This window comes from Anguilla anguilla, chromosome 2 (genome assembly GCF_013347855.1).
Source record: "Anguilla anguilla isolate fAngAng1 chromosome 2, fAngAng1.pri, whole genome shotgun sequence".
NCBI lineage: Eukaryota > Metazoa > Chordata > Actinopteri > Anguilliformes > Anguillidae > Anguilla > Anguilla anguilla.
Window position 1 is genome coordinate 28,110,156 of NC_049202.1, and position 14,753 is coordinate 28,124,908.

At 39.1% G+C, this 14,753-nt stretch overlaps 1 protein-coding gene across 6 annotated transcripts in view; it reads right to left on the bottom strand.

Annotated features, from left to right (window-relative positions):
- Positions 1–908: 908 nt before the first annotated feature.
- The window catches only part of sp2 (sp2 transcription factor), a 74,550-nt gene continuing 60,705 nt past the window's right edge, over positions 909–14,753 (bottom strand). For all 6 annotated transcript variants that reach the window (XM_035407198.1, XM_035407201.1, XM_035407197.1 and 3 more), the window contains exon 8: positions 909–5,521. In XM_035407198.1, coding sequence (XP_035263089.1) covers positions 5,421–5,521 — 101 coding nt within the window. In that variant the 3' untranslated portion in view covers positions 909–5,420. The remainder of the gene's footprint in view (positions 5,522–14,753) is intronic.

A 14,753-nucleotide genomic window follows, 5' to 3' on the forward strand; every position in this document is an offset into this window, starting at 1 on the left:
GCCTACCTTTAGAGCCACTGCCATTTTGCCCTTGATACTATGGGAAAATCCAAGTAACTCAGCCAAGACCTCAGAAAAAAAAAATGTGGGCGTCCACAAGTCCGGTTCCTTCTTAGGAGCAATTTCCAAACAACTGAAGGTACCACGAGCATTTGTACAAACAATTGTATGCAAATATAAAAATCTTGGGACCACACAGACACTGCATTGTTCAAGGAGACACAAATGAACTCCCAGGGCTGAACAAACCTTAGTCCAAAAGGTTCAACTGAACCCCAAGACAACAACAAAGGAACTGGTGAAGGAGTTGGAGGCATCAAGTACCAAAGTATCTACATCCACCATTAAGAGCGTATACCTCTAAAGTTGTAACAAAATGGCTTAAAGACAACAAAGTGAAAGTACTGGAGTGGCCATCACAAAGCCCTGTCCTGAATCCCATTGAAAATTTGTGGACTGAACTGAAAAAGCATGTCCGAGCAAGGAGGCCCACAAACGCAAACATTTTGCGCAAAAATTCTGGCAAAGCATTGTGAGAAGGTTGTGGAAGGCTACCCCAAGCATTTCATTCAAGTTAAGCGATTAAAAGGCAATGCCACCAAATACTAACAAGGTGTATGTAAACTTTGGACCCACTGAAAATCTGATATAGAACATAAAACCTGAAATAAATCTGTCTCTTAGCTATTATTTTGAAATGACCTCTCATGGAAATAAAGCAGATACCCTAAATGACTTAACACAGGAAATGTATGGAAACACGAAATGTGTGGAGTTGGAAAAATTGAGTTTGAATGTCTTTAGCCTAGATGTATGTAAACTTTTGGCCTCAACTGTAGCTGCCTTTATTCTTTCCTGTGAACAATCATCATAAACATGCACTTTGCAAAACAGAAACAGCAAAAAAAAAACTGGACACATTTTATTTAAGATACTATTCATACACCTGTTTACAAAAAACATTTATAGCAGAAATGAAACAGTTCCAATTTTATTTTTTAAAAAGTTCACTCTACCTCAAATGTACAAGGGAAAAAGGGGGCGAGAAGTGTCAGAATTAGAGCAAAGGTAATAAATATAGACATGTCTGCTGTAGACATTAATGATTCTTAACAAGTTTCAAACCAGGAAATGAGATTAAAAATCTCAACGCTGTACCACTTTATATTGACTTTTCTTTACATTATCCAGTATCTATCATAATTAAAAATGTCAAAATATATTTTTTTCAATTTCTCTCCCTAAATAAGATCCCCCCGCTGCATTATGAATCAGTGACTGGCCAAACCCACACTGGAAATTATAGTTTATAATTTATACAAAAACAGAAAAAAATAAAAAATTATTTACAATAAAGTGTACAAATTGATATGTGAAAATGTTTCAAGTGAACAGTTTATCATTTAGGTGTGGAAACAGTTCGGTATATAAACAAACTGATCAATACAATTAAAGGGGCAGTTCACCCAAAAATGAAATAAAGCTACTGTATGTTTCCCCTTACCCAGAGTGCTATCTATCCATCCAGATAGTTTCTGAGATTTGAAGTTTTAGAGATATCCACCCTGAAACAACATACCTCAACAGGACCAAGTTTTTCTGGTGCTCAAAGCACCAAAAAATTTACATTCGAAAAACTCAACAGCATTATCTTTCCAAACATAAAATGACGATAACTCAAGAACATCCACATACCTTGTTGTGCATGGTTTCATTGAAAACTACTTGCTATCAAAGTACGCCAACTGTGCATACCCACAAAAGTCTCAACCAAAGCACGGCAGCATTCTGAGGCGCAGTGTCAATGTTGTTTAAAAACATTGTTTAAATATTGTTTTAAAAATGCTGACACTGCTGTGCTGGTGAGTTATTAATGTACATTTTTAGTGTCTTGAGTGCCACAAAAACCTGGTCCCATTGAGGTCCATTGTATCAGGATAAGCTGCATCGGATATCTCGAGAACTTGTAAAATTCCAGCAAAACTATCTGGATGGACAGATAGCATGCCGGGTAAGTGAAAACAGCGTCATTTCATTTTTGTCCCTTTAAAACCCAATTTCAAAACATCAGCTTCATTGTAATGGGACACTCACATAATGTGTTGTGGACAGTGAAGAGATGTCTTGGATCTACAAATTTTGTGAGGCAAATATGGAAAGAAAATAGATGGTCTAGTATGAATGGCAAGGAACACACAACTTTTGCAAGACCCACTGCACAATGATTTTTTTTTTTCACCATGGGTGTTAGCATAGCAAAAAAGTGACACTCTGTCCTCTATAAGAAACCTGATATACCACTATCTCTCATTGAAAGGTCCAAGGAGTCAGCTGAGCAAGAAATTAAAGTTTAAACAAATGCAATCTGGAAAAGTATTTATGAACACAGATGGTGTGATTTTTTTGCACAACAGTCTGCATATTTGACCCCCCCCCCCCCCCAAAGTTATTTACATCTTCACAAAGTTAATATGGCTAAATGTGGTTCTTTTTTTTGTTTAAATTATATTTGAAATAATACATTAGTATGAAAAGGGGTGATGTTTGTGGTTTATCATTCATTTAAAAATGGAACTTCACTGCATGTAAATTTGAAACATGTAAGCTCTTACAACTCCATTCAACAAAGAACAACCAGGCATAAACTATTTAGACTGGTAAATTGAGGGTAAAAGCAGTAACTGCTGCTTTGAGAGTGACTTTCATATTGGAAGTTAATTTTCCTCCAGGAAATAATCCAAATTATTTCTCTCAAGGACCAAAATGAGACTGTGGCAGTCGGTCCACCAGAAAGGCGGATTGGTCTCGGCCCCGAGCTGTGGAGAGCAGCACACCTTTAAGCACCTGGGCTGATTAGCTAATGCAGCCCAGGTGTGTGTGCTCTCTCGACCAGCCAGCGCAGCTGAGACCAATCCACCTCTCTGGCGGACTGACAGCCACAGTGTCATTTTAGTCAATGAGACCACCCAATCATCACCTCTAATTAAACATGTGCATAAAGTCTTGCTTTTGAATAAATGACAGAATTAATGAACATCACCAGATCTAATTAGTGCAGGCAGATATAGACATGTCCAACATTACAAAAAATAAAGCAATTCTACAAAAGCTTTTCTTAAGAATAAACAATCTCTTTAAATACTAGGTTCAGTTTATCTAAGGCAACTTGTAATCGATATAAAAACTAATCTAGTCTCATTGTATACAGCAGGAATGAGCTATACAACATCATGTTGCATTCTTCACTTCCAAAGTCCATAGTTCATGGCCTTCATATCTCGCTTAGCCAACTTAAATTCTGTTCAGTTACCTGTTCAGTTCATGAATGTAAATGTATGCACACATACTTTTTTCTCTTTAAAGGCCCCTCTAAGGTGTTTCAATGTGAAATTGATCAAAATTTTTATAATAGTGCAGGTTTTTTTTCTTGTTGCTGCATCTGACTGACAAACTGCACTTTATACTTCGCAAAGAAAAACAGTAAATGTGTGACATACTGGAGTGATTGATATTATGGATATAATTCAATATTAGGACATAATCAGAACAATTTTTAAAAATGGAAAAAAATATTAGTAACAAAGTACTAATGTTTTTCCAAAAATGTTCCAATAAATGTAACAAATAAAGCACTGACTGTGGCCCTGCAGGATAGACAAAAAAAAAACTATTGTCAAGAAAATTGGGTAATGCTTTTCATGAATGGTTCATCATAAGAGCTACACAACGCCTCCATAAGCGCTACATAAATGCACTAGTCATTAACTGTAAATAGAAATATGGTGTTATATCTCCACACATTACACCAAGAGGCATTGCCATGACATACCAAGTCACATACACCATATGCCAACTTGTAGTTATTGTCATTGATGAATTGATGAATATCTATGTCAGTGGCAACCAACCCGTTCCTGGAGATCTACGGTCCTATAGGTTTTCATTCCAACCCTAACAAAACACACCTCATTCAACAACTAGAGATCGTGTTCAGCTGTTAATTAGCAGAGACTGGTGTGCAAAATTATGGTTGAAATGAAAACCTACAGGATGGTAGATCTCCAGGAAAAGGGTTGGTTACCACTGATCTGTGTAATGTTTATGAAGGTTCTATGTTATGTTTATGCAGCTGTTATATACTGTAGGCCTTATGAAGGACCATTCATAGTAGGTGTTCCTGCAAATAATAATCACAATTTTGCCCAGGGAAGGAGGGTCGGAGTGACTCTTGTAGTCAGTAAGCTGCATGCAGCCTGGCTGTGCCAACAGTACATTAATTGCAATCCTCCATTTGCGAAAATTGTGGTTCAGCCAGAAAACTGCAGATAAAAAAAATGCTTCATTCCCCCAATTTGATGAGTGATGGGACAGGCCTACAAATACAGTTTGTCATTCCAAAATGATAGTGAAAGCAAAACTGCAGTAAGTTGTTTGAAAAGACTGGTAATCATGGTAACCAATAGAAAAAGGAAAATGACCCCAACCACAAAGTCTCAAAAGGATGGTCACTTAATTTGTAGCAGAACACATCTTCATATCCAGGGCAGAGCTCACTGGATAAGGGGTATGTCCTTTTCAAAATAAATGGACACATGAAACTTTAACTTTTTAAAAGAATCAAAAAGATTACAGTTTACTCAAAAAGGAGTTACCCTTTGGTTAGTAATATATGTTTGTGCAATCCGTGTGCAAGTCCAAAACGTATATTGGAAATATTGGGCACAAGTCGCCAATATTGTATTCAAATTTCTTCTTTGAAGGGGATACAAAGCACAGAAAAAGTACATGCACACACACATTCACACACACAAAACACATTACTAAAACTGTGTCCTTAAACCTTTGGCCAACTCAACCTGGGAGAACATGAGCAAGAAGTCAAGACTATTAAAACCTACTTTTCCTGCCAACTTTCTTCAGATGTTAACAAGACAATGGAAAAAAGGAGGGAGGCTAGACTGAATGATTGGTGGTGAAAAGGAATCTTTCAGAATCTAAGGTAAGCCAGCGGATTCTCCAACAGGGGCCAGCACTGTGGCCAGATATGTTACTGGGATGGAGATGCTAAATTTTAGTGCACCACAGCACTGTCACCGGACATGTTGCTGGGCTGTACATACTGAGCTTTAAAACACTGCAGCAGTGTCTGTCGCACTGTCACATACAGCCCTCTGCGGAGAAAGAATGCCATCAAACAAAAAATATAACAAAAAACAACACTGGAACAGTTCAAGCCTGAGGGGAAGGCCTAAGCAGACCAAGCAGGCCTAACTGTGTATAGCCGGAGTGCATTTCGGTAACACGCTCCCATGGGACACCACCACTTCTGTTTTCCAACCCCTTAACAGAGTGTTGAAGTTCATGAGGATGTCCATTTCCAGCTTTGCATACACCACACTCGCTGATGCAGAACACCGTTCTCACAAATTCTTTGTATTTATGTGTGTCTTGTAATGCTTGGTGAGATGATCACTCCTCATGAAGCGCTTCTGGCACTGTGTGCATTCAAAGCGTTTGTCTCCTGAAAGAACAGAGACAAAAAAATTATTATTCCAAATCTCTTCCCATTTCAACAGAGCACAGCATTATCTCTGTTAGGAATGGGAATATAATGACATAACTACAGACAGGTGGCAAATCAAAGGAAAAACCTGAATAAATGACTGGAGAAAAATAACAAATGCAGATGCTTCTATACAGGTGTACCGTATGATACAATTAAGAAATTAACATCCTATCATGCTTTTTGGCATAAAAATTCTGAGCAGGCCATGTTGACCTCGATTTTGAATCAGGATGGCAAGAGGAAAAGATTTAAGTGACTTTGAAAGAAGGTTCATTATGGGGGCACTAATGGCAGGTGCTTCAGTCACAGTCAAAGACTGACAAGTGGGTGAGTGCATGTGTGGCGTGCACCAAGAGAATGGTACAGGCCGGAATGCTTGACCCCTCCAGTGAGGGGCTCTGGCTGGCATTTTCCATCATAGTTTGGGTCCACTTGTCCCCTTTGAGAAGAGTCACTGCAAATCAATACAACATTTTTCTGAGTGACCACCTTTATCCTATGATGAAACATTTCCATACAGATGGAAGTGGTCTCTTCCAGGATGACAGTGCCCCCATCCACAGGGCACAAGGATTCACTGAATATTTCGATGAGTTTGAAAATGATGTGAATCATACGCTTTGGCCTTTGCAGTCACTCAACTGAACACCTATGGGACCTGTTCTCCACCACAATCATCAAAACACCTAATGAGAGAATATCTTTTGGGGGAATAGTGTTCCATCCCTCCAGTAGAGTTCCAAAGACTTATAGACTCTATGCCAAGGCACACTGAAGCTGCTCTGGTGGCTCGTGGTGGTCCAACACCTCACTAAGACACTTTATGTTGGTTGTTCCATCAATTTGTCACCTGTCTGTATATTTCTCAGAAGAAAAATATTCATGTTTACTATACGTCATATATTTATATTATAGTCATTACTAAAATAACTGGCTGTTACGCTTCAGCGTTGGTGAACTACCTATAAAACTGAAGAAGAATAATAACCAGTTACAGACATAGGGGGGAAACTTCTTATTCTCTGACACTCAGTAAGCACAACAACATAAGATTTTTTTTCCTCTACACTTATTTTCTTTTTAGCATTTACAATTTTTATTGTTTTTGTTTAAGTAAAACAGGATACACAGAGGAGAAAAAAGATTAATACATTACATCATAGGTGTTCACAGGGTGCGCATACCAATTACAATCGGTGTAAAATTAGGCAAAATTAGTTGTTCATTTTAAATACATGTAGCCTAAACAATGCATAATCACACAGAATCAAATGCACAGTAAAGGGAAGTACATTCAAGCGTCACAGGCGGGACCCTCAAACCTAGAGAATGTAGGTATATTCTTTCTAAAGGTAGTTATCTCATTCCAAATAGCATGCTCATTGTTATACAATTCAGATAGATTCGAGGCTGCCTTTTCCATTAGTAAAGATTATAGAAAAGTTTGAAGCCACTTGTCTCTTGTGATACTATCCAAACTTTTTGAGACTAACACTCTCTTGCCCATCATGCAGCCTATAGAGATAATTTGTTTAACATGTTTTGACCATAAGTTGACAGGAGCAAAATTGAGAAGGCATAATAGTGGGTCACTAGGCAAGACACAATTCACAGTCTCCCCAAGAGAGTGAAGGTTATTGTCCCAATACCCCTTAATAGCAGGACAAGTCCACATCATATGATAAAAGGTGCTTGACTTATGTTCACAATGCCAGCATGTATCTGTCTGTGTAAAACCCATTCTCTTAAGCAATACTGGAGTGAAATATACACAGCAAACAAAGTTATAATTTATCATCCTATTATTGACCAATGTAAATTTTCCAAATTGAGGACCATTCTTCTGGTTCTAGAGTTCTTTACATATCTATTTCCCATAAACCCTGGAGTGCATGCCATTTGTGAACTGGGGCATTGTTTAATAGATTGTATACCTTTGAAACCTGTTTCTCTTTACTTGAGACTATCTCTTCAAATTTTCTTTCCATTTTCAAGACCTTAGGAACAGTCAATGATTGACCTAAAAAAAAAGTAGATAACGGACCTAATCCAAGTATCCTCACTAGGCATGAGCTGGCCAATTTCTGGAATTTTCTGCACATAAAAATTTTCTTTTACATAAAGAGCTACACCCCCGCCTCTCTTACTGGATTTGTATTTCCTAAAGATTTGCACCCTTATATATTATATTCATCCCCATCCTCCTCCCCACTATTCAGGGCAGCCTCAAGTAGTAAAAACATATTTTTTATACATCCAGAATTTAAACAAAGACATTTCAGATTATTACTTCTACACATCCTTTCCCGTTCCCTCACCCCCCGACGTCCTAAGCCACCCTTACTACAATTTTGCTTTAACAAGACTTCATTAGTGTTCAGACTATTATAGGATGCCCTGACAGCTTCCATCCCGGTAGTCTGCACTTCCCTACACTTTTCACTTTCTGGCCTCGCTGCTCCCCATATCCCTAGTTTAAATAATCCAGTACTACCTTAAGCATAAACTAGCCCAGTGCAGCAGTACCCCTCCGGTTCAGGTGAAGCCCATTGTGCTTGTACAGGCCCCCCCTGTTCCAGAAGAAGTCCCAGTGCCCCAAATAACCTGTACCCCTCTTTCCTACACCAGGTTTGTAGCCACATGTTAAACCTCCTAATAAAACTTTGCTTCCCTCTGCTTGCACGTGGTAACGGTAGTATTCCAGAAAAAACTATTGTGGAGGTCCTGCTCCTAATCTTTTCTGCTAGCTCCACAAATTTGTCCTGCAGAAACTCAAACCTACCCTTACCTATGTTGTTATTTCCTATGTGAACGATAACCACTGGATCCCTCCCTGTTCTGGCCAGGAGCTTGTCTGCATGCTCCAGATTTCCTACCTGGGCACCAGGGAGGCAACACACCGTATGGGATTCATTTTTGTGCAAACAGACTATCTCTCCCTGTCTGCTCTGAATTCTCACCATGTTCCACATTATAAGCAGAATGAGTTAGATACTACTCCATTACTGGACACCTTAGCTTCCGGATTAGCATAAATTAAGTGAACAAGCTGTATAAAAGTATCCCCAAAACCAAAGTTCTTAAGAGCACTAATTAAAAAGTACCACTTAAGGTGGTCAAAGGCCTTTTCGGCATCCAAAGACACAGCAATGGTCGGAGTATCTGAGGCTTTAGCATAGTGAATTGTGTGAATCCACTTCCTCATATTGTCTGCTATTTGTCTGGATCTGACAAATCCTATTTGGTCTCTGTTCATGAAATTTGTTAGAACATGATCAAGTCTGTGAGACAGGACCCTGGCAAATATCTTCTAAAGCATCTGAATTTATTAAAGATATCAGCCTATAACCTCCATACTGTATCGGGTCTTTGTTAGGCTTTAATAAAAGTGTGATAAGTGACGATTGCATTGTATCTGGGAGTTTTTTTTTTTGTTGTGCTTAATTGAAAACCCTGAGCAACTTGTCGCTCAGTAAATTGGAGAATGTTTTGTAGAAATTGATACTGAAGCCATTGTCCCCAGGGACTTTCCCACTGGTCAAGGAGTGAATTGCTAGTAAAATCTCTGACTGAGATATCTCCTGATCCAATTTTTCTCAATCTTCCACAGTAAGTGAGGGTAGTTTTTTTTTTTATGCCAATAGGGCATCGAAAGACCCAACGGGTTCTGAGAAAAATAAAGAGAGATTTGGCCCATGGCTGCACTGGTGCACTTTTGCGTTCGAGCCTCTCATATTGCATTGAAGTTACCCATATTCAAAATAATATCTAGCTGCTTAGTGGTCAGGCATAATGAAATACAAATATAATCACACTGTTCGAGTGAAAGACACAAGCAGTTCCATATGCTTATTTAGACAGCATTAAAACCAAAAGAGAAGCTGGAAGTAGCCTTCCATTCGAAACTTGCCCGACACGTCCATTTCATCCTTAGCGCTATAACCCAGGAATCAGCCTGTTGATTTTCTTCTTGGCCTGCTTCGCTGTCGAAGATGTGTTGACTCCTGTTGACACCCGTTGTCGCTATCTTGAGCCGAGCCAGGAACATCATAGAGTATAAAACTTTCTGTCACCTTAAAGCCACTTTGATATCTTTGTACTCCATTCGCTTCTGAACTACCTCCTTCGCAATGTCCTTGGACACACAGAAGCGGCGCGAGTTGTGGAAGAGCTGTTCTTTCTTCCTCGAAGCCCCTAGCAGTCGTTGCTTATCACCGAAGCAAAGCAATTTCAGCAAGATTGAGCATGGCTTGTTGTCGCCTGCATCCTTTGGTCCCTGCTGGTGAACTCGCTCCACTTCTGGGCTCGTGACTATGGATGTCCTGGATCTCTTTCAGTAGGTCAGTGGTGAACTTCAGTATATCCCTTCCTTCTACCCATTCTTGGATATTTGTCAGCTTCAGATTATTGCGGCTGTAATTATTATTATTATGGCTGTAATTTTCCAGCAATTCTACTTTCTGCGACAACCTCACTATTTGCTCTTCATGCCTCCCCAGTCTGCTCTCCAGTGGGGTAACCTAGTCTTCTGTATCAGAGACACATTGTTCCAACTCAGCGATGCAAGTGGCTATGCCGGTCAATTCAGACTAAATCTTTGCCATGTTACGTTGAATTGCCAGGAGGCTGGCTGTGATTGTTTCTTGAACCGAGTTGAGATCATGCATAATATTTTGAGCCCAGGGAAGAGGACGTTGATCTTTGTCATTTGTATCGTCAGCAGCTTCGTTAGCTCTGGTAGTTGCTACGCCATCTTGCAATGGCTGTGCCGTTTCAACTTCCAGTTTTGTTCTGTTGACCGCCCACTCTTTCTTGCTTGTTTTTCTTTGTGTCGTTAGACATGGCGACAATTATTTGAGCAGCAAATTAAGATGATAAATGAGTATTTTAAAGTTTAAATCATAATAAGAGCTCGACAACGTGCGAGCTCACTCCACCAAGGTCATCACGTCACTTTCATAAAGTAAGATTTCATTGTACCATGGCAGAAGACAGAGGTCATACATAGCCATAGCAGGAGATAATATTACCAAATACAATGGTAACATTACCTGCATGTTTTTTTTTTTGTTTTTTTGCATACAAAATTAGAAATAATGCTAAGATATGAGCACTTTGAGAACAATAGCACTGCACTTGTTAAACCATCAAAATATCTTAATCTACACTTGTCATGTATCTTATCACACCTGTCAGGATTTGAAGTCCCTGAAGAGAATGGGGTAGATGTGGGCCAGATGCTTTACTAGGTTGGATGTGTTGCCTCGCTTGGCAAAACCTTTTAGCATTTTTCACTGGCTTTGTAGGCAAAGAACTGGCATGGGGTTGACAAAAGTGGCATGCAAGTACGCAAGCATAACGAAAAGTATGGCAATGTTATGTCATGAATAGCATACCTAAAAATAGATTGAATAAAATTGTCACGCATCTGTCCTTTAAGGGAGGGGACTGCCTTGTTATCTCATGTGTTATATCTTTAGTTTTTTTTACCAATAGAGACAGGGATTTCTGCATCAAAGTGCGAAGAGTCTTTACAAGAGTCTAGGTAAACGGGTTATAGGGCTGCACCTTGAATCAATGACAGATAAAAGCAATAATTTAATACTAATGTTATTGTTAGATGCTGGCATCTAAAAATAGCCATCGGAGTAACAACAATTTACCTGGCACAGTACAAGGCTGTATTCCTATTTTACAGTAAATAGTAATCACTGTATATTTACACTGTATGTAAATATCGCCATCATACTATCATACACAAATTTTGCCTCCATCATAACTGATTATGATTATTAATTATAAGTATGATGATTATGATTATTAAACAATAAAAAAGTAAAGATGTCTCTTTCAAGATTCAGTGGTCATTTTTGTGGTCTTGAGCAATCGATTTGAGAAATAAACAAGCAAATAGAAAGCGAAGGTAGGTGGTATTTATGACGGCCACGCACAAAACCCAACTTGCTGTTTAGACTGGTGTAACTCTTTTAAGTTAGTTCTGGTATGATACTTCTCTCGCTTTCTAGAGGCTTTCCAAAGCTTTCCAAAGGTGTGTGGCATGTTTCATTTGAAATTTATTGCGAAGATTGAGCTCCCCACAACTGAATGAGTGGTTGCTTCAGCACAGCATTGTGCATTCAAATGAAACATTCTGCAGCAATATACAAGCACTCATTGAAGCGCAATTGTTTTTTTTCCTTCAGTGTTCGAAAGATTTTACTAATTTAGCCAACTCATCAGCATCAGTAAATTCTTGCCATAGATTTGAGGAGTGGGTCAGAAGAAAAGGAGGAAACATGAAGTCCAGCTAGGACGAACATGCAAATATTACTACTTGTAACATTTCAATTATTTACATTGTGTCCAATTTTTTGATATTGTTATACTGGAGACAACAATTAGCCTTTCCTAATAATGTTCAGAACCTCTGTATTGGGGGCTAACTAATAGGTCTAGCTGTTAGTATAGGGGCATTGTTAGACTATCCTGGGCAGTGTCAGCATAGTGTAGTGGTTTGTAGTGGCCTGTTTTGTTAGAAACCACACCACTCACAATGAATTTAGTGTCTTTCAATAGGTTTGCACTATTCTCGAATGTGGGCATTTCACATACAGTAGTGGAACGGTGCATGCCCACTGCAGCATCGAAAGCAGCGTGATTTGACGCCTCCCATTCATTTCCTATGGGACAACTGCCAATCTGCCCCGCAATGCATTCTGGTAGCGGCGCGCTGAAGCGACGGGGAGCAGCGCGACGAAAAATGAATCCGTCAAGCGCATTCCATTGAGCCAATCAGGTGAAGGCTGTGCTGCTGTTTCTTCAGCCAGCTAGCCAAAATCTTGTTTGGTAAAAAAAGTTCCGCGCATTTTGAGGATGGAGGAAAAACTGATCATTTCTGTGGCTGCATTCCCGGTGTTATACGAGGTAGAGAGCAGCTATTACTAGCTTCTAGTTGCGGTCCATGGCGGGTTTGCGATATATTGTGATGTTATCTGGATTTAAAATCGGCGGCAAATTATCTGGTTTGATATACGATAGATAGCTAGCTTGTTAACTTGGTACTAACTCCGCTAGCCCTAACCCAAAAACTTAAATTTTAAAAATTGAGTCAGTTATACTTGGAGAGTAATGTTAATTTTATTCTGGTTATTCCACTCCTTTGCAAGCTTATTAGACAAAGTATATTGTGATGCTCCTATATTTATACACGTAGCATGAACGGGAACACATTTTCAGCAGGACTTTGTTACACCCACCAGCGCCCACCACATTTTTTTTTGACACGCGATGTTTGACGCTGCAGTGGACATGCACCGGAAGCGTTCATAGGTGGCTCGGTCATGTGTTATGTTTGGATTAATGATTCAGAACATGTGTATGTGTAACAGATATAACTATTAGAGCCCGACCGATATATCGGACGGTCGATATATCGGGCCGATATTTGCATTTTTGGACCATATCTGTATCGGTAGTCAAGGAAGACATGTGGCCGATATGTAGGACCGATAATTAAAATTTTTTCAAAATTTATTTTAACACTGACACATTCGTGACGCCTGGGTACCTTCCAAAATAGCTGTGTGTAATACCACGGGTGTTGTTTACGGCGTTGTCGTCCTTTTTAGTATAGTCTGGCTTGATTGACAATCCATTTATTCAGTAGGTGAGAGTATAAGCTTTCTAACGATGTATAACGTCTAATTTTGCTTTTGGAATAGCGTTTTATAGGTCAGCGTAACAGAAAATATTCTTAGCATCGCATTGACTTACGCATTCACTCTGTGGTAGGTAATTCCTTGGAAAATACTACTATTATTGAGGACTTCTGGGAATAGCTAAACCATATATTTGCTGATAGACCCTGCTGACATCGCTTTCTGGTGTAAGACAGAAGCAGATAGAAATATATCACTGATTTGCTCTGTCTCTGTCTATCTATTGAAAACAGATAAGATTTCATCATTGCTACGTAAGTATTACTGCTCAAAATATTTCGGTTATATATGTTATTTTTTACATTGAGTGTCTTTACATAGGTTAGTTAGGGTGGATATTTGAGGAGATTTCACACTGTAATGTGAGCATTAGTTAGTAGTGTAATAGTTTTTGTGACCCATCATGTCTTTCTATGATTTACCATGCAAAGCAGCTAATGTTAGCTAACGTTAGCAATAAAATGCTACCTCAATGTGGACCACTTGGCACTACTCACGGTATATTGTTCATCACTAGAACTGCCGGGTCAACTGACCCCTTGCGCAGTAAAATGGGATGTATTTTGTTAATGTTTATTCCACGTCTGTCATTACTTGACTTTTTCTAAAAACTTGCACTTCAACTATCTATGTAAATATAATTCTAAAACAACACTCAGAAGACTGTTTTTGGGGTCTATCTGCATATGACATGGTAAACGCAGCCTGAGCAAATAGGGCTATATTTCCATTTTATTCCCATTATTTCCCGTTAATTCCCATAAATTCCCGTTAATTCCCATGGAAAGATTCAATCCTTGAATATTCCTGGAATTTTGCAACCCTACCTTTGACCACCAAACTCTAACTCTAATCAGTTCATCCTTGAGTCCAAGTGGACGTTTGTGCCAAATTTGAAGAAATTCCCTCAAGGCGTTCCTGAGTTATCGCGTTAACAAAATCGGGACGGACGGACGGACGGATGGATGGACAACCCGAAAACTTGATGCCTCCGGCCACGGCTGTGCCGTCGCGGAGGCATAAAAATTATACCATGTCATTCTACTGTCAATATCTGCAACTAAATATGGAATAAATATACAACCTTATCATTGGTTTTACGCGTAGAGATGTCCCTTTCCAGACGGAGTGGTCATGTATTGTCTTGGACAATCCATTTATGAAATATACGATCATTTGTGATGCCTGGGTACCTTCCAAAATGGTTGTGCGTAATACCACATATTTCTTTCGGTGTTGTCGTCCTTTGTAGTACAATCTGGCTTGATTAACAGTTACTCGATCCAATGGATGACAGAATAAGCTTTCTAACAATGCATAATATGTCTAATTTTACTTTTGGAATCGCGTTTTATCGCTCAGCGTCTCATTATAGCTGCATTACGCATTCAGTCTGTGGAAGCATTAAAAGACACTGCACCTGGAAAAATTTTATTGATGTCTTTCGTTATTTCTTGGAAAATACTATT